Here is an 18,493-nt window from a genome sequence, read left to right as displayed (position 1 = left end):
TGCTTCCCAGGAATGCAGAGATCAACAAATGAATCTCTCAGGAATGCCACTGGTCCCCAACAAGAGGTGGTACAAAAGTCATGGCTAGCAGAGAGGGCTCCCTCACCTTGCAGGAATCGTGGATGGAGGCCTCCATGGGAGAGTATACCCCTTAGGAATGGGGATGCCCTTTGCGCCTATTCTGCTAACGTCTCCAGCCTCCTGCCCCCCTCCATGGAGGGGAGAGGCCGTATCAGACAGCGCCAAGTGGTTTTAGCTTGACTTCTCCCTGGAGACCCAGAGGGGCAGGGCGCCCTTGGAGGAATGGTCCATTTTTGCTATCACATGACACTAATCCTAAATCGTTGCTGCTGATAAAAATAATTTTTCATAAAACAGTTGTTTCAATAGGAAAAATGGAGCGATGACTAGAGCAGCATTGTCCCCTGGAACATTCTGCAATGTGGGAGCGTTCTGTGTCTGCGCCGTCCGATGGGGCGGCCACTGGCCATATGCGGTTACCGCACACTTGAAATGTGGCTTGTGTGACCGGGGAACTGAACTTCCAATTTTAGTTCATTAACATTTAAATGCAATTAGCCTAAGAAGGAGGCAATACTGGAATCACCACTGGGCTCTCTCCCCCATAGACAGTGAGCATCTCAGAAGGGGGGACAAAGTCCTGTCTTAAAATCCACTTTGCAGTGCCCATTGCAACACAGGGCACACTGGTCTCACAATGACCCCTCCACTGAAGGTGTAAGTAGGAAGCACGAGTGATTCAACCTCTGTCTTTCCTTCTTGCTAAGGAGAACCATCTCTCAGCCATGCACGGCAGCAGCCTTGTGTACACTGGTATCAGAGGACAACAGAGAAGACCAACGACCTTGATGACTGTGCTTCGGGGAGAGCAAACATCTACCCCTGGAAGATGAAAGGATAGAGGTGAAAGGCAAGCAAAGGTCGAAGCAAAAGATGAGACAGCAAGGGCAAGGTTGGAGAGTCTGGGAGAATTTGAAGAGCTCAGGGAGAGTTAGAGCAGGAGGCGTGTAGATGGGGATGTAAATGAGGAGAGAAAATTGTTGCGATGTTCTCTTTAGCACAAGGTCCAGTTTTGGTGTTTCCTAAAAGACTCAACAGAATTTGACAGTGCTTCTCATTATACTGAAGTTGGGCTTCTATTCAAGAGCCAACAGGCCTGGCTACATCAAGCATACAAAAGGAGAAGAGAATAAGAAAAGGAAAGAAAAATCTTAACAGAGAAAAAGGAGAAAGTCAACTTTCCTATGCACGGCAGGTTGAGGGTAGAGATGGTGGGGCTCCAGGGGGTGGGAGGGTGAAACTGCTTTTGCTGTTTCTTTCCTAAGAAGAGGCAGTCCCAGAGGCACAGCCATCTGGTTGCAGTCCGAGAAGGATGTGGAGGATCTGAAGCCAGATACATCCGAATGGGCTGTTAGGGGAAGGAGGGCACGTCCTTAGCTGCGTTATGCATCCCAGGTTTCACTCGCAAAATGTTGAGTCAGAGTTTATAACAAGGTCCCCAATCGGAACAGTTTCAGCAAGTTTAGCTGGGAGGATGAAGAGAATCCAGTCACAAAATCATTCAGACCAATCATAGGAATGGTGGGTTTAATCGCTCCCCCACCAGCTGATTGAACTAGATGTAGCATAGATAAATGAAAAGCAGTTCGTTCTGATCTTTTGACAAGGGATTTTTTTTTTCTTTTTCTAAAGCAAGTCTGTAGCTTGATTGATAGTCTATTCAAAAAGCAAATGTGTGTGCATTGGGAGGAGGCGGAGGGGGCTGTGTGGCATGCAGTTTGAAAGCCTCATTGGAGATCACTGTAGAATTCAGACTCTCTGGGCTAGTGGGGCTGCCCTACTGTGAACCTACCTGTGTGAAGAGCAGGTAAGCCTTCTGGGAGAAAGGAAAAACCTCATCCTAAGGGAAATTCAAGGAGGAGAATATAAGCCCCGATGAAGATGCCTGTGGCAAAACAAAAGGAAGGCTTGATTCTGACTGTGGTATTTGCTAGGACTCAGATGGTCCTTCAACTCCAGACAGAGTAGTGACAAGCGGGTGTAAAATGCGTGAAGATGAGGCCCTCAAGGAAATGGATCCCACCAGCTCTACAACGCCTGCTTTGGACCCCTGGTGTTCTTCTCATTTGGCCTTAATGCTTAGTCCTTCTAAGTTCCAGTTTCCTCATTGGTAAAGTGGAGGAAACAAGACGTCTTTTATGAGGTTGCTGGGGATGTAAACTAGATCATGAATGTGAAAGTGTCCTTCATGGGTCCTGGCACACAGCACGGGCTCAGTAAATGTTAGGCGAACGTAAAGATTACAGTAGACATTAAAATGTTTATTTTTAACAGAAAAATATCACTGGGCACATTTGAAGCTACAGACCGCCAAGTCTCAAGATTTTTTTGGTCTGAAACCCTCATTCATATAAACTTCTCCCCAGACAGTCATTGCCTGATTTCAAGAGGGACAATAGTTCCACCAAAATCCGTAGACCAGAGATTTTCCCTCACTGTAGATACAGTAACTACATCTATTAATCACATAATATGCCCAGTTTAAGGGGAAAAAAAGATGTTTATATTGTAGCCATTGCCTCTCAAACATCATTTCTCTACAGAAATACCTAGACATATATTATTAATTAATTTTGTATATATACACGATTTATAAAAATAAATACAAATTTTTTATGAGTTATATTTATTAATCATCACATGAAAGGAAGTTTTATATCAATACCTCTACTATCCTGAAAAATAATGTTTGTGATTCTTACAGGGTGGGTGAATCGCACAGTGATTCAACCAGTTAAACTTATTCAATACATTCATGTCCATCCCTTCTGTATATTATTTTGAATATTTCTCTTGAATGCAGTCTATTTCAATAATTGTTACATTATTTCTAGAGTTTCAGTCATTATTAATCAATGATATATAATCAGTAATAATTTAGCCTCTATTTTACAGTGTTTCGTCTCTTATACGTGTTTCAAAATCCAAAGATCAGCCCATCATTTTACGATATACAGATTTTGGTTGTTGCTGCAATTACAAACTTGTTCCTTGGAAAAGGACAATTGCATCTTTTGTCCCCATCAGAATATCAAGCCAGTCTTGCCCATATAAACCTAACACTTGGTCTTGGATAATCTTTCTAAAGGGTTTCATGGCAGTCAATGCAGTATCATCTTATTTGCACCTTTAAATATTTATTCATAAGTAATATCGGCCTATAAAATAAATTTAGAGACATAATTACAAATTGGCCACAATCACAATTTTTCATGAAGATAAAACTACTTAAAAACGGAGAAAGACATGAGCAAAAGTAAGTAGAGATGTTGAGAACTTGAAGAGAAAAACTACCTTTCTGTATGTAGCAGCATGATTAAGAGGCTTGTCTTTGAAGCCAGAAAACACAGGTTTGGCTTCTAATGCTGCAACACAGCTTCTAATGCTGTACGGTTTTAAATGCTGTGCCTAGAGTCTCGTCATATGTAAAATAACAACAACAATACTTAGAGAGTTGAAGATACAATCAGTTGTGACATACAAATCAGTAACAAGTGAGTCTACTTTCATCATATATGAAGCATAATCTATAAACTTATGAAATCACTTGTTAACAGAAAATATATTTAATGAGTGTTTGTGAATGAAAAGTCGTGAATATCAATGGTTATGTTAACAGTAACACAAATCTCTGATTTCCCTGCAGTGCCATCATATTCTAACTCTGACTATCAGTATCTGGGAAGTCGCAGCATGGCCCCCAGGGATTTAGCAATAAAGGTTATCTGCTTATCACAGACCATCGCTGGAATTTTAGGGAATTTCTCTTTTATTATGATTTCATCACTTACTTCAGAGGATGCAGGTTAAAGTCCTCAAATTTGGCTCCTGACCTTTGCCAATATCTCGGCACTCCTTTCTAAAACTCTCTCCCACACAAGGAGGCATCTCCTCAGTGACTTTGGAGGCCGACTTCTCCGTGCTCAGAGTGGCCAGGGTTATGCCCTCAGCACCGTATGTCTCCTGAGCCTCATCCAGGCCATCACAACAAGTTCCAGAAACCCCATGTGGACAGAGCTTAAAGTTAAAGCTCCCAGCTCCACTGGCTTCTCTACTGACCTGCCATGGGTTTTGCACTTGCTTATAAATACAGTTGTTTTTATATATGTGTCCAGTGAATGAAGCCAGACAAACATCACAACGAAAAGGATCTGAGCTACTGCTCCAGCATGCTTGGCAAAATAACATCCCCCTACTAACAGCTTTTATAATCTCTCCTGTGTTTTGTACTTTGGACTCATGACCAAGTGGATAGATACGGTGTTCATCCTGTGCAGATGGAACCATCAACTCCCACATATTCAGAGGACCAACCATTCATCCAGATCTTCTTCTGAGAACAGAGCTTCCCAAAGAACCCTGCCTTGGGGAGCAGCTTTCTATCTTTCTACATCCTCTCTTCCATTTTTGCGTTCCTGCTTCCCCACTGTCGGCCCCTTTGTCTTCATGAGCCCAGACACTAGGGTATCCAGATGCCACTCTACCTGCTGTATTCACAATATAGTTATTCTTTTCCTTTCAGTTGCTGCTGGGTGTTCAGCAGCACTGAGCCTCTGTCTTCACAGAATTTAAAATAAGAAAGGGCAGTTTGACATGATATTCTACATTTAAAAAACCCTAAAGAACCTACTCCCAAACTACTAGATCTAATATCTGAATTCAGCAAAGGTGTGGGATACAAAATTAATACACAGAACCTGTGGCATTCCCATACACTAACAATGAAGTAACAGAGAGAGAAATCAGGAAAACAATTCCATTCCCAATTGCATCAAAAAGAAAAAAATACCTAGGAATCAACCTAACGAAGTGAAAGACCTATACTCTGCAAACTACAAGACACTCATGAGAGAAATTAAAGAAGATACTAATAAATGGAAACACATCCCGTGCTCATGGATAGGAAGAATTAATACTGTCAAAATGGCCATCCTGCCTAAAGCAGTCAATGCAATTCCTATCAAAATAACAATAGCACAGTAGCCCAGTTTGAAAAAGACAGATACGCCCCCATGTTTATAGCAGCACTATTTACAATAGCCAAGAAACAGAAGCAACCTAAGTGTCCATCAGTAGATGGATGGAAAAAGAAGATGTGGTACATATACACAATGGAGTATTATTCAGCCATAAGAAGAAGACAGATCCTACCATTTGCAACAACATGGATGGAGCTAGAGGGTCTTAAGTTCAGTGAAATAAGCCAGACAGAGAAAGACAAGTACCAAATGATTTCACTCATATGTGGAGTATAAGAACAAAGAAAAACTGAAGGAACAAAACAGCCTCAGACTCACAGAACCCTAGAATGGACTAACAGTTACCAAAGGGAAAGGGACTGGGGAGCATGGGTGGGAAGGGAGGGATATGGGTGCAGAAAAAGAAAGGGGGCATACGATTAGCATGTGTAATGTCGGGGTTGGGGGCGTCACGGGGAGGGCTGTGCAGCACAGAGAAGACAAGTTAGTGTTTCTACAGCATCTTACTATGCTGATGGACAGTGACTGTAATGGGGTTTGTGTGGGGGACCTGGCAAAGGGGGGAGCCTAGTAAACGTAATGTTCTTCATGTAATTGTGGATTAATGATACCAAAATAAAGTTTAAAAAAAGACGTATGCACCCCTATGTTTATCGCCGCACTATTTGCAATAGCCAAGCTATGGAAGCAACCTAAGTGTCCATCAGTAGATGAGTGCATAAAGAAAATGTGGGACATAAACACAGTGGAATATTATTCGGCCATGAAAAGAAAAGAAATCCTGCCATTTGCAACACCATGGATGGAGCTAGAGGGAATTACACTCAGTGAAATAAGCCAGGTGGAGGAAAACAAACACCATATGATTTCAGTCACTTGTGGAAAGAAAAGAAAGCAAAACAGAAGGAACAAAACAGCATTAGACTCAAACGTACTGAGAAGTGACTAGTGGTTACCAAGGGAGAGGAATTGGGGATGGTGGGAGGAAGGGCGAGAGGGATACAGAGGCACAGTAATTCACAATCAGAATGTAAGACAGTAGTGCAGCATGGAGAATACAGTCAGTGTTTCTGGAACATCTTTCCACATTGACAGATAACAATCATAATAATATGGGTAACTGTTGCACCCCTGTACTGTACATTTGAAGCCAACATAAGACTGTATATCGGTGACACCTCAATAAAAAGTAATCAGCAAAACACCTAAACAGACATTTCTCAAAGAAGACCTACAAATGGTCAACATGTATAAGAAAAGTTACACAACATCACTAATCATCAGGGAAAAGCAAATCAAAACTACGATGACATACCATTTCACACTTGTTAAAATGGCTGTTATTAAAACACAAATGATAATGAAAACTGGTAAGGATGTGGAACAAAAGGAAACACTGTCACAGTGTTGGTGGGAATGGAAATGGGTATGATCACTATGGAAAACATAATGGAGGGTTCTCAAAAAATTAAAAACAGAACTACCATGTGATCCATTAATCCCAGTACTGGGTTTATATCCATGGAAAATGAAATCAGGATCTCAAAGACATACCAATACTCCATGAATTTTCCCCGAAAGACTGTTCACAGTAGACCAGTATAGAAACTTAAATGAATAGTGACACAAGAATGGATAAAGAAAATGCTATATATATGTACAATATAATCCTATTCACCTCTACAAAAGAGTTAAATCCTGTCATTATTTGACAGTATGTATAGCCTTAGAGAAAACTATGCTAATTAAAACAAGTCAGATACTGAAAGAGAAATACTGTATAATCACACTTGTATGTGGAATCTAAAATAGTCTAAATTAGAGAATCAGAGGGTACAACATGATTGGCCAGGGGAGCGGGAAGCAGAAAATGGGGAGATGCCATTCAACAATCAAAAAGTACAAGGTTTTAGTTATGCAAGAGAAATAAGTTCTGGAGATCTACAATATCGCTGGCACACTACAGTGTATACTTGAAATTACTTGAAAGTTTAGATTTTCTGTCAAAGAAGAAATCACATGGATTTTTAAAACTATCACGATAAAAATGGAAATACAACACAGCGAACTCGCGGGACGTAGTGGCGGCACCACTGAGGAGGATGCCTGCAGTGGTAAGTCTTACATTACAGAAAAGGAGTGGTCTCCAATCAGAAATAGGATTTTATACCTCAAGAAATCAGAAGAATAACAAACTGCACCAAAATTTAGCAGAAGGAATAAGATCAGAGCAGGGAGAAATGAAACAGAATAGGAAAACTACATAAAATCAAGAGACCAAGAACAAGTTTTCTGAAAGATTTAGAAATTGACAAACATTTAGCTAGGCTGAGAGAGAGACACAGAGAGAGAGAGAGAGAGAGAGAGGGCGATAAGCCCTCAAGTAAATCAGAAATGAAAGGGGAACACTGCAACAGGTGTCACAGAAATGTTGCAAATATTCTATAAGAAAGTACTATGAACAATTATATGCCAAGAAATTACATATCCTAGAAAATATGGGTACATTCAGAGAACCATACAATCTCGCAGACCACATCAACAAGTAATAAAGAAAATGTGAACAGTTACAAAGAGAGAGAGTCAAGCAGTCCTCAGAAACCTCCAACACACACCCAGGACCAGAAGGCTTCCCCAGGAGCCTACCAAATACTTACAGAAGAATAAACACGAATCCTGCTATAAATCTTCAGAAACACTTGTATGGAATCACGATTCTGACACCAAACCCAGAAAAAGAGACAGGAAGAAGAGTAGAGACCGATATTTCTGAAGAACATTGATGCAGAAATCCTTAATATACGAGCAAATAAAACTCAACAGCACATTCAAACCAGTACAGACCACAAGTGGAATTATTCCTGCACGGCTAGGAATATTCAACATAGAAAAACCACTCAATGCTAATGCGCTCCATTAATAGGAAGGAAGGGAAAAGAAACACACAATCATCTCAGTTAATGGGAAAAAAGTCGTTGACAACGTTTGACAAACTGAAGATAAACACTGAAGGAACCAGGAATAGTAAACACAAGGGCCCTATATGAAAGGCACACATAAAACAGTGAGAATGGAAGCTTTCCTTCAGGCCCGGGGAGCGGCCCAGGATGCACCCGGCCCGGAGTACCGTGCAAAGTGCTGAACTACCCGAAGTCCCAGCCAGGTCATTACCACGCACACGACCATTAGCCATTTGTGCTGGAAAGGTGGACGCCATAATTTAAAATGCATGATAGAATCCCACACCCTCTATCTCTGATGGTGTTTCCCAATCATGAAGATTTTGAGCCAGTGACTCACGTGTCCAGCTTCAAATATATTAAAAATCAGGCTGAAAAGATTTCCCCTCTTTGGTCTCCTTTCCCACAACTTACCACATATTTATGAACATTAGTATGTGGCTTCCCCCTGTAGCCTCTTTCATCCGGGCTACAGAGAGCTGACGGTGTATCCAGGTGCAGCCCTGGATGCGTCCCTGCTGCCCACCCACCCTGACGCCCCATCCCCCACACAAGCCCCATGTCACTGGGTCAGCTGACATGGAACTGAAGTGGGGATGAGAGGTGCTGAGGGGTGAGTGGAGTGACCAGGGGTAATACCGTCAGGGTCAGAGCTCAGGGAGACCCAGGAAGGGCCCTTCAGGAAGGACAGACAGAAGGTCACCCAAAGGGTAGGGACTTTACCTGAGGAACAGCCATTCCCGGCTCCTTCTCTGCCATCCTCCTCCTCTTTTTCCAGACTTTGGCCTCAGGGAACGTGAGTCTTTCTTAGAAGCCAATCCTGAATGCGGAAAACATGCCCTTTAATGCTTAGAGTCATCATCGCATTCCCTTCCTTTGCCACAACCATATGGGGGGACCTCCCGGTGTGGAAAGGACAGTCCCCTGCTGCCCACTGCTCAGGAGGGTCTCGCGGACAATAACCTCCTTAGGCCACCCAGTGAGTTCCTCCACCATCTCTTCAGATCCCGCCTTCCTGGGAAGCCCTTGCACACTCTGAACCAAAAACCTATGCATCAATAAAGGTGAATTAAAAAGAAATCTGCTCAGAGATTACAACTGACTCTTTCAATATTTTGCACATGCATAGCTATGTTTTTGCAATTCTGTATTTCTAAAATATTTTACAATTATTTCCTGGAAACGAGTTACGTGTTACTATCGGTGTGAAAACCTTTATATAGTGTCACCTGACCAGAGGTTCTCCTTCCAGGAGGTGAGACGGGACCAGCCTTAAGGTATGTCATCTGTGTGCAGCAGTGAGCACTAGGGCGCTGAGCTTCTCTCCTGAGGCTGGGGGTGGCTGCAGGGAGGTCTGTCAGGCCTCCATGGGGTGTGATCAAGACCGGGTCTGTGACCTGAAGAGGGATGTGGGGACAGCCAGGGTCCCCACTGCTGCAGTGTGTGCGATAACGTTTGCTTTTAAAGATGGGAGAATAGAGTGCATAGAAGACCTGTGTTTGTGTGCGGGGGTCCTTTGTGTGTTTCGGATGCACATACCACCATTTGCGGCTGCTGACCGAAGTAACATCCACGAGTCAGGATTACACATCCAGGTTCTCACTCTGATACCAACACTTAATTCCTTTCCAGAAAGTCATTGTGAAATGTTTTTAAAATGCAGAATTGTGAAAAAGTGACTACAGGTGTGCACAACACTGAACGAGTAAGTTGTAGAAGTTAAGTTCTGAGCATGCTTCCTTTTCATTTCAGCTTTACACATGGGTGCGGTTTTGTTTTTCTTTTGAGAATATTGCTGCACCAGACATAGTTGGGCTCTGTTGCACAGAGCTTCCAAGTCAATCTGGCACATCTTCAACACTGCAGAAAAAAGACAAGAGAGACCAGAGGGGAACAACTACTCTGAGGTCACAGCTCACTATGTTAATAAATCACATAAAACGGAAGAAAACTGAGTACTACAAAACTGGTGAAATTAGTCTTTGACTCTTAAAACATCACTGACATCCCTACCAACTACCAATCAAACAGTCTAAAATTATTAACTGGTCACCAAAGAACACGTCCAAGACAGAAGATAGAGGGGACAGAGACTGCAGGCCTGACTTAAACCACAAACAAGTTTAAAAAGGAAATGACGTCTAGTTTTTCAAGTCTAAGTCATTTTGATGTTAAAAATAAATGTAAGAATATATCATCCTTCCAAGTGGTAAAGATACCTCAAGACAAATGCTGGGCATAGAAGCCACAGGGCATAAATATGCAAAGAAGTAAAAAGCTAACTTTTTCAAACAATAAGGCTTCTCTCTCACTTACCAACTTCACATTTCCCTGTATGGCCCCGGAAGATGACTGGTTAGCCAGAGACGGGTAAGATTCCTCAAGGGAGGAACAACCTAAGACAGGCACAGTCGCAGGGGGGCCATCAGGTGAGAAATTGGGGATCAACAGAGGTGAGGCTTAGAACCTCACCCCCCCGTTCTGAGAGAAATCTTCTGCATACGTGGATGTTTTATTGCCCTGGTCTAGCTCGGATTAACACATAGTCTACAGGCACACACCTGATCATCTACATGTGCTCTCTTACAACACTAAACTATGTTTTCTACCTTTATCTTGTATCTACCTACCACTTCAGCATTTTATTAAAAATAATAATAATAAAGAGAGAAATGTGGTATCCACATATAAATCAAGTATAAAAACCAAATGAGTATTCATATTTGAACTGACTGTTTATAGTTCATAATGCATGAGCAAAACCGAAAGTTTCTGTGATGACTGCCCTTGTACTGTTCACTATGTAACTTATTCATTATGTAAGAATTTGTTCTACATGTAAAAACTTGTTTGTTATGCCTCAGAAGATTGGAGACTGACAAAAATTAGGCTTGGGGTGGAATAATGATTGTGCATTGAGCATTGACTCCCCTATACAGAATTTTATTGTCGTTAACAACCATTTGATCAATAAATATGAGAGATGCCCTCACAAGAATATATCATCCTGATAAAAGAATGACATGAGTTCATTAAAGGCCACCAAAACTTATTTGAGAATCATAAGGAAGTAGAAAATGAAAGAACTAACATTTATCTCAAACTACCAAATTATGAATTAAATGTTAAGTGTCTATATATATATATATATATATATACACATATATAAAATTCCATTATAAAGAAACTAAAAAACAAAGCAGTCATTTTACTGTACCCTTAAAAAGAGCACCGTACAGTGCCAGTCGTTTCGTCCACACTTGTCTTGCCCAACCTCTAACCCACACCAGGAAAACGGAAGGGGGTGACCCACCACTGACCAAGTCAGGTCACTGCCCTCAGGCTAAAAGTTGCAAATTAAAGCTATTTTCTGACATACAATATAAATTGCCCAAGCCTATTAGAAGTTTTGCAATTCTCAGTCTCATCTCTACCACTGAAACGAATTTTAGATGTATTTTTAAAGCCACCAATGTATCACAACTGAATCACTGAGCAATCACCAGGATCCAGAGCCTCACCACCACCGCCCCGTCAGCCTCCACCCCTGCCACTCTAATGTTGTGTTACCATCTTTTATCTTGTATATCCACCTCCCTATTTCTTTTTCTCTTTGATTTTGTGTTTTTCCGCTGGGTTGCTTCTCATTCAGTTGCCCTCCCCTTTGCTGCCGTCTCTCCCTTCGGTGCCTTCTCTCACCCCAGTTCCGCCCACACTGCAACTGGTTCCCCTCCTGCTGCCCCTTCTCCCCAGCCTTCCTCACGGTCCCCGCTCTCCCCGCATGCCCGCCCTCTTACACTGTCCAGCGCAGTCACTCCCCTGCCCTCCCGCGCGGTCACGCGCCCTCCGACCCTCTCCGGCACCCCCGGCGGCTCTGCTCCCTTCCTCCGCCCTCCGGGCCGCCCCGGGCCTCTCGGGCCCTGCACCACGCCGCCCTGCAGCCATGGCTCCCAGCCCGCACCCTCCCCGGGCTCCCCCCGAGCTCCTCCCCGCCGCCCCCCAAGGGCCTCCCTCTCCGGGGGCTCACCTCCACCCGGAGGTCCCGCTAGCCTCTAAGCCTCCCCGGCTCCGACGCCTGCTCCTTCCCGGGCTCGCCCGTCCTCTCCTTGCGCCTGCTCTGCCGCAGCCTCCCGGCCTCCGCACTCGTTCCGCTTCTGTCCCCGCCGCTCCGGCCCGGCCTCTCCCGAGCGCCGTCGCCCGCGAGCCCAGGGGCGCGGAGGCACCGGGCGCCGGCCTCCCGGGAGAGCACGTTCACCGTCGGCGGAATCAGGGCTCGAGTCCGGGCGTCCCAGGCGTCCCGGCTCGCCTCCCGCACCGCGCTCTGTGGAAGAGGCGCCTCGCAGGGGCGGCCTGGGGGGCAGAGGGTCCGGCCCGAGGCAGCGGGTAGGCGGTTGGGGGCGGCGGTCGGCCGGAGGGGCCAGCAGGAGACCGGCGGGCGCGGTGGGCCTCCTCCTGGAGCTGGGCGGCCGGCGCTGTGCTTCGGGAGCCGCACAGCCCCCGGTGGAGGGTCACCAGACGCGAGAGGCCCGAGACGCCAGGGAAGGGATTCAGGCAGGAAAACGACGGGAGACGGGAGTGGAAGAGAGGCCAGGGGCGGGGCCCAGCCTCACGGGGACTGTGAACCGCAAGGGGTGCGCGTGGGCGGCCGCAGCCACGTCGGAGGTAACACGGTGGTGGGCGGGGAACAGACCGGAGGGACCCCGGGCCGCGTATGGCGGACGGACGGCGGGAGGACTCACGCTCTTCCGGGCGTCCGCCGCCTCACGCTGGGAGCTTGTAGGTCAGCGGGGACCTGCGCGCGGCAAGAAGAGGCGGGCGACCTGGGGGCGGGGCGTGCGCGGGGACGGACTGCGCATGACGGCGGGCGGGTGAGGCCGAGCCCTGAGTTGGGCTGGGTCAGCCCCGCCCCCTGCTGGCAGGTCCCTTGTTCACTAACTTTTTCTCCTTTTTCCGTAAAGGTCTGCATCCTACCTATCTGGATTTTTCAGACTATTGATACAATGTTGCAGAGTTGCGAGGACCATTGTCTCTGGGAAAGATGTTTTCTTCCTCACAGTGAAGACAGCTGAAGTGAAAAGCTTTTTCCAGCGGGGTGGAAGCAAGTTCTGCCAGTGAAGCTGAAGCAACTGACAATCCGGGAACCAGGACCTTGAGGGGTGGGGGGAAGGACCGTGGGGCCACGGTTGGATCCAGGAACCTGCCTGCAATTAAAATCAATTTAAGCAATGCAATTAAACCCTGGAATTGTGTGTGAGGGACATGCAAACTAGAATGTGAAACGAAAAGTCTACCTGGGGGGAATGGGGTTCTTCACACTGACACCCCAGTAACCACATTTGCACTTCTCCATTCGTCCTGGAGTCAGAGCTCAACCCTCCGCTGAGTTCAAAGACTTTTCCAGAGAGGAGACCTGGCAAGGAGGGCGGAGACATGTGCTGATGCAGATCGCCAGTCCTTGTGAGACAGGGAGCGTGGGTGTAGTCAGAGTAGGGGGAGGACCTCCGGAAAAAGCAAGGCGGGATGTTGGCAGTCAGAGCAGTGTACCTGACAGGGAACGCCTTCCAAGGACAGCGGTCTGGCCCAGGTGGCTCCCTTCTGCTGCTCTTCTTCGCAAAGACAACAGAAACTCAACTTCCCCCGAGCTTCACTCCCGGCTCTGCCAGGCACTTACTCCCCCTTGCTTGCTCGTTTGCTGTGCACGTAGAAATGTTGCAGAAATGTTGCAGCCGCGAAAGCACAAAGATATGTATTGCTCCCCTTGCCTTTGTTCAGGGCTCAGACCTTGGGAGATTACTCCCCTCTGAGCCCGCAGGTGTAAAATAAACCCTCAACACTCCAAGACTTCCCAGGGCCGCTTGGCTCTTCCGTTGGTGATCCAGTCCAGGTTTCTCCAGGCCCAGCTTAATTCATCTTTACTTTACCTATAGGTAAACATTCTAGTTTACCTATATGGTCCCTAATTAAGTAGTTCTGTAACCTAGGCAACTAATGTAGCATGCAGGCCCAGCCTTAAACAACATAGTAAAAGGCAGGAAAGATTCCATCTGAAAGATTGTATTTTAATACCCAGGAAGTTAAAAATGTAGGATTCTTAACTTATTCTTTAGCAAACAGAGAACACCTCATCCCACCTTGGGGGCTGGGAAGGAAGCTGTTTGCTCTGCTCCCAGACCCAGACCCCGGTATTCCAGGGATAAATCAGAGCGGGAAATTGCCTGTGTTAAGTTAATTCTAAGTATTCAAAGACCACTTAACCAGTCTGCACCCCTATCCCTTAGTCACCCCAGGCTCCTTCCTGCTCGGTCTCTCTGCTGGGTCTCAGGCTCAGAGGCTGAGCACTCTGGCTCCTAAAGTTGAGCCCCCTCCACTCCCCACAACCTGGCCTGTTGGATTCTTGGATCCCACCTCTGCAGAGTCCCAGATAAATGGTGATTTCTGAACTTGCCCTCTCATGAGGCAGTGTGCTCCACCTAGAAGACCAATCTGAGGGGTAGAAAAATCTTCCATGATTCATGCATACCGGAGACAGTTACTGAGTGTCTGTGAGCCCAGCAGGGAGCCTGCAGAGTCCTGGCTCCCAGAACCTTAGGTTCTGGAGATTTGAGGTCAGTTTCCCTTGCTTCCTGGACCCCAAGCTATCTCTGTCCCAGACAGGAGCTTCTGCAGACAGCCATTCCTCTGCAAGACAGAAGCAATCTGCTCCTTCCTTCACAAGCTGGCCCTCGGGATATTTGAAGACCTCCGCTCTGCCACCTGCACACCCCCAGTCTGGTCCCCAGGTGACATGACTTGTTAAAATACCTTTTATCACTTTACCAAGGGACACAGAAAGCATGGAGACATATTCCAGTACCGAAGAAGAAGAAAATAAAATTGGCTCATAATCCTATCAGTCTATTCAATTCTCTCTGTTCTCTTATTAAAATTTATTTTTCTTTTTTAAAGACTAGGATAATTTCGTTTTGTAACAGGCTGCTCTTTTCTTAGTATTAATGCATGAATGTCCTTTCATGTCATCAGATAGTTTTCCACAGTTTTACCTTAAATGCTTATGTCCTAGACCATTTAAACCATGATGGTGTCACCTACATGCTCTGATCAGGTAGCAGGCTGTGCTAACAGGAAAGGCAATGCTGCGGGTAATTCCCCTGCAGTTAACTCCTCATATAAGTGTACATTATTTCCTTTAAAAACCCAAAGGTAAAAGTGGCTGGGAGAAAGGATTTCTACTTCTGTAAGTTTTGGATGATGTATTTCTGGATTGCCCTTGTGAGAGGGCCATGATGTCATAAGGCCCCTGCAGCCACGGCAACCTGGTTCTTAGAATCCTTCCAGGCCACAACTGACCACAGTTGAGCCTCTGACTGGGCACTGTACTGCAGTGTGGCCAGACCAGGGTCCTTTCTCTCCCCACTACCCGGTCTACGTCTTGTTTTCTCTGTGAATTAAGGTACTGGAGATGGAGAAAGGGTTCCTGGGTCTCTCTTCCCGCGTCTACTGTGGTTCTAAGAGTCGGGGAGCGCTTTAGCCGAGCTCTTCCATGTCCCCAGGTGTCTCTAACGTGGGCTTTCTCCTTCTGTTTGTTTAGACCTGAGGCTGGCCATGCTTCAGGTGCCTAGAGATGGTGACGAAGGAGGCAGGGCCACCTCCGGGAGCGCAGGGAAAGAAGAGCAGCATCACACTTCACCTCAGAAGCTGCTTCTGGATTGTAGCCTCTGCAGGAAGGTGTTCAGCCGCGCCAGCTCTCTTAGCAAGCACTACCTGACGCACAGCCAGGAACGGAAACACGTTTGCGGAATCTGCAGCAAGGCCTTTAAGCGCAAGGACCACCTGTATGTAGGAGTCTGGTCACCAACATCTGTGCAGGGGCCTGGGGAGGAGGGGGCATGTTCCTAGGTTATTCTCATCACCTCCCAGATGAGCCTGACACACCCTGTCAGTGTTGGGTCCCTGTGACCCGTGCTTAGATGAGGACTCCGTGTCTGGGGACAGGTCTGCCACTGCCCTGAACAGGTCACCCTTGCGAGCTCCCAAAGTCACACCAATGAGAAAATCATTGCCTTGATTTGCAGACAGGATGTCCTGAGGCAATTTTGTCATGGAGGGAATCGGGTTAACTTTATGGAGAAATATTTGGAGACAGTAATAGGTGCCTGAGGAGAACCAGCCCGTGTTTACTTGAGGAACATGTACCGGGACTCCACAGGGCGTGAGAGATTCCAAAATCCCTGTGCCTAGAATGGGGCAATGGCACATTAACACTTGTCTCTCTTTTTTAACTCCTAATTTTTTTTTTTTAGCTCTTGATTTTAAAAGAAAGCCCATAAGGAGTCTGGAGCAGAATTCCTTTTGTTCCTAATGTCTGGTAAATGATAAGCTTTTCTTGCTAGTGAGGAAGGACAGACAGACTTCCTCAAACCAAGAGACTGGCAAGTGGGAGTCGGCAGTCCATTGCATTTTATATGCTCCTGGCCTTCCCAGAGGGCTTTGACTGACCCGCCTTCCCACTCATCCTCTCGCCAAGACCCGCCCGCCAGGGAAAGGCAGCGATTTGCTCATGTCACAGACCGATTAACAGGGGAGCTGGAGATTGGGTCTCTGCCACTCTCCTCAACTGGAGGCCAGGGCCGCCCTTTGGAGAAGGGCTCTGTCATTTATCAGCATGCCCCATGTGCCGCATTGTTAGGACTGTCCGGAGTAGGGATGCTGGGAACGCGGAGGGTATTTACACATCTGTTTAGGTTATTAATGTAGATATAAGTATGACATAAACATAGGACATATTTGTATTCATTTATTTTATAGGAGGCACATTTGACTGTTTTCTAGAATGTTCTGTTTGGCCATCTGTAAATTGTATTTTTTCCTGTGGGGGTTTTCAGGCAGCTGTCTCCTTATAGGAATTCTATGATAGGGGAAAGACTCCTTTGTTAAAGGCAGGATGCTCCCCAAATGAGCTTTTCCTCAAATGTATTCTGCAAAATTGGATCTTGAGGGCACTAAGAGGAACTATTTCAAAAAACAGTTCTGTGGGCAACTATTTTCAGAGACATGGCAGGTTAAGCAGATGACCCTCTATCTATCTACCTGCTATGTGGCTGTTACATTTGCTCCCCTGAACCTCCAAGAAGCACCTGGTGCTCTGTCGGGACTGACTTGCCAGCTGAGCCCACGTCCTCGGGGAGCCACTCGGGAGGGCTGGTGTTCCTGGGGAACCCATTCTGGGGAACTCTGGCCTGACTTCTGGTGATTTTTCTCTCAGATAAGGGGTATGCTTAACGGTGAGGGAGAGGGGCACCCCTTCCAGATGCTTTGACTGTAGCCGGGGGCTGAGTGCAGGTTCTGAACTGTGGTTCTGAGTTCCACTGCCCCTTGGGAGCACTGTTGGGGGATTCAGGCTCAGGACCCTGCAGTGGGAGGCTAAGCCCCAGTGACCTCTGACTCCCTTCTCTTGTGTGACTCCAGGACTAGGCACATGCTCACCCACCAGAAGACCAAGCCCTTTGCGTGCAGGGAGCAGGGCTGCAGCAAGAGCTACTGTGATGACCGCTCCCTGCGCCGGCACTACGAGGTCCGGCACGGCTTGTGCATCTTGAAGGAGGCTCCCCCCGAGGAAGAAGCCTGTGGGGACTCCTCTCCTGCCCACGAGGTGGCCGGCCAGCCTGCTGCGGATGGCCTGCGGTCCCTGGTGCCTCCAGAAGCCAGGTCCCCAGGCCCCCTTTTGCCCAACCGAGAGCCCCTGCGCTCTATTGTAAGCAGCATGGTCCACCAGGAGATCTCTTCTTCCGGCCCGGTCCTGGCCGGGCCCTCAGATGACGGGGAAGGGAAAAACACAGCCTGTCCCTCCCCACCCTCACTGGGGCCCTACCCCTGCACCCCAGCGGCCCCAGGGACCCTGGGCAGTGATGTTCCTGAGGAGTGTCACCCCCTGTGGAAGGAGCCCGCCGCTGGGTTCACAGCCATTCACTCCAGGGTAGCAGAGGATGGTGGTCCACACCCAGCTGAGTCGGAGCGGCCGCCCCAGCTACCGCCCACCCTGGAGAGCGGGCAGGAGCGTGGGACCCTGCCGGCCGGCCTGCCTCTGTTCCAAGGCCAGGCAGCGCCTGCCAGTGCTGAGCCTTCAAACCACAACTTCCAGTGGCTCCAGAACCTGCCAGGCTGCCCCGAGAGCGAAGGGAATGATGCGTTTGCCATCCAGAAGCCCACTTCCGTGTCCCCTCAGGAGGGCTCCGAGTCTGGGCCCAGGCCCAGCAGCACCTCCCTGATGGGGGAGCCCTCGCCCAGCGGTGGCCCCAGTCTGGAGGATGCACCGCCCCTCCCCCCCACAGACCTGAAGGCACCTGGGGAGGCCTCCGATGGCGCTGGATATGCCGGCGAGGAAGGGGACACCAGGGCTTCCAAGAAGAGCAATTCTGACAGCGACTCCTGCTCACGGCAGCATGTGGAGGAGCCCGGCCTCCAGGAGGCCCTGAA

The 18,493-nt window shown here is 47.3% G+C and overlaps 2 protein-coding genes and 1 pseudogene across 4 annotated transcripts in view; 1 reads left to right on the top strand and 2 right to left on the bottom strand.

Moving 5' to 3' along the window:
- Positions 1–12,838, bottom strand: part of LOC130680999 (synaptic vesicle membrane protein VAT-1 homolog-like) — a 102,898-nt pseudogene extending 90,060 nt beyond the window's left edge.
- The window catches only part of LOC130680997 (WAS/WASL-interacting protein family member 1-like), a 285,988-nt gene that overhangs the window by 179,208 nt on the left and 88,287 nt on the right, over positions 1–18,493 (bottom strand). The window lies entirely within an intron of this gene.
- LOC130681107 (zinc finger protein 541-like) lies at positions 15,148–18,492 on the top strand. Its single transcript, XM_057493298.1, has 3 exons — positions 15,148–15,852; positions 17,486–18,454; positions 18,486–18,492. Exons 1-3 carry the CDS (start codon positions 15,623–15,625, stop codon positions 18,490–18,492), a joined length of 1,206 nt encoding a protein of 401 aa, XP_057349281.1. The 5' UTR covers positions 15,148–15,622.

This window comes from Manis pentadactyla, chromosome 15, assembly GCF_030020395.1.
Source record: "Manis pentadactyla isolate mManPen7 chromosome 15, mManPen7.hap1, whole genome shotgun sequence".
Lineage (NCBI taxonomy): Eukaryota > Metazoa > Chordata > Mammalia > Pholidota > Manidae > Manis > Manis pentadactyla.
Note: the sequence above shows the minus strand (reverse complement) of the source record. Positions and strands in the feature narration are given on the sequence as shown.

Coding starts and splice junctions, on each gene's coding strand:
- LOC130681107 (XM_057493298.1), top strand. CDS start 15,623: ATGCTTCAGGTGCCTAGAGATGGTGACGAAGGAGGCAGGGCCACCTCC. Junction 15,853..17,485: donor TTTAAGCGCAAGGACCACCT/GTATGTAGGAGT, acceptor GTGTGACTCCAG/GACTAGGCACATGCTCACCC.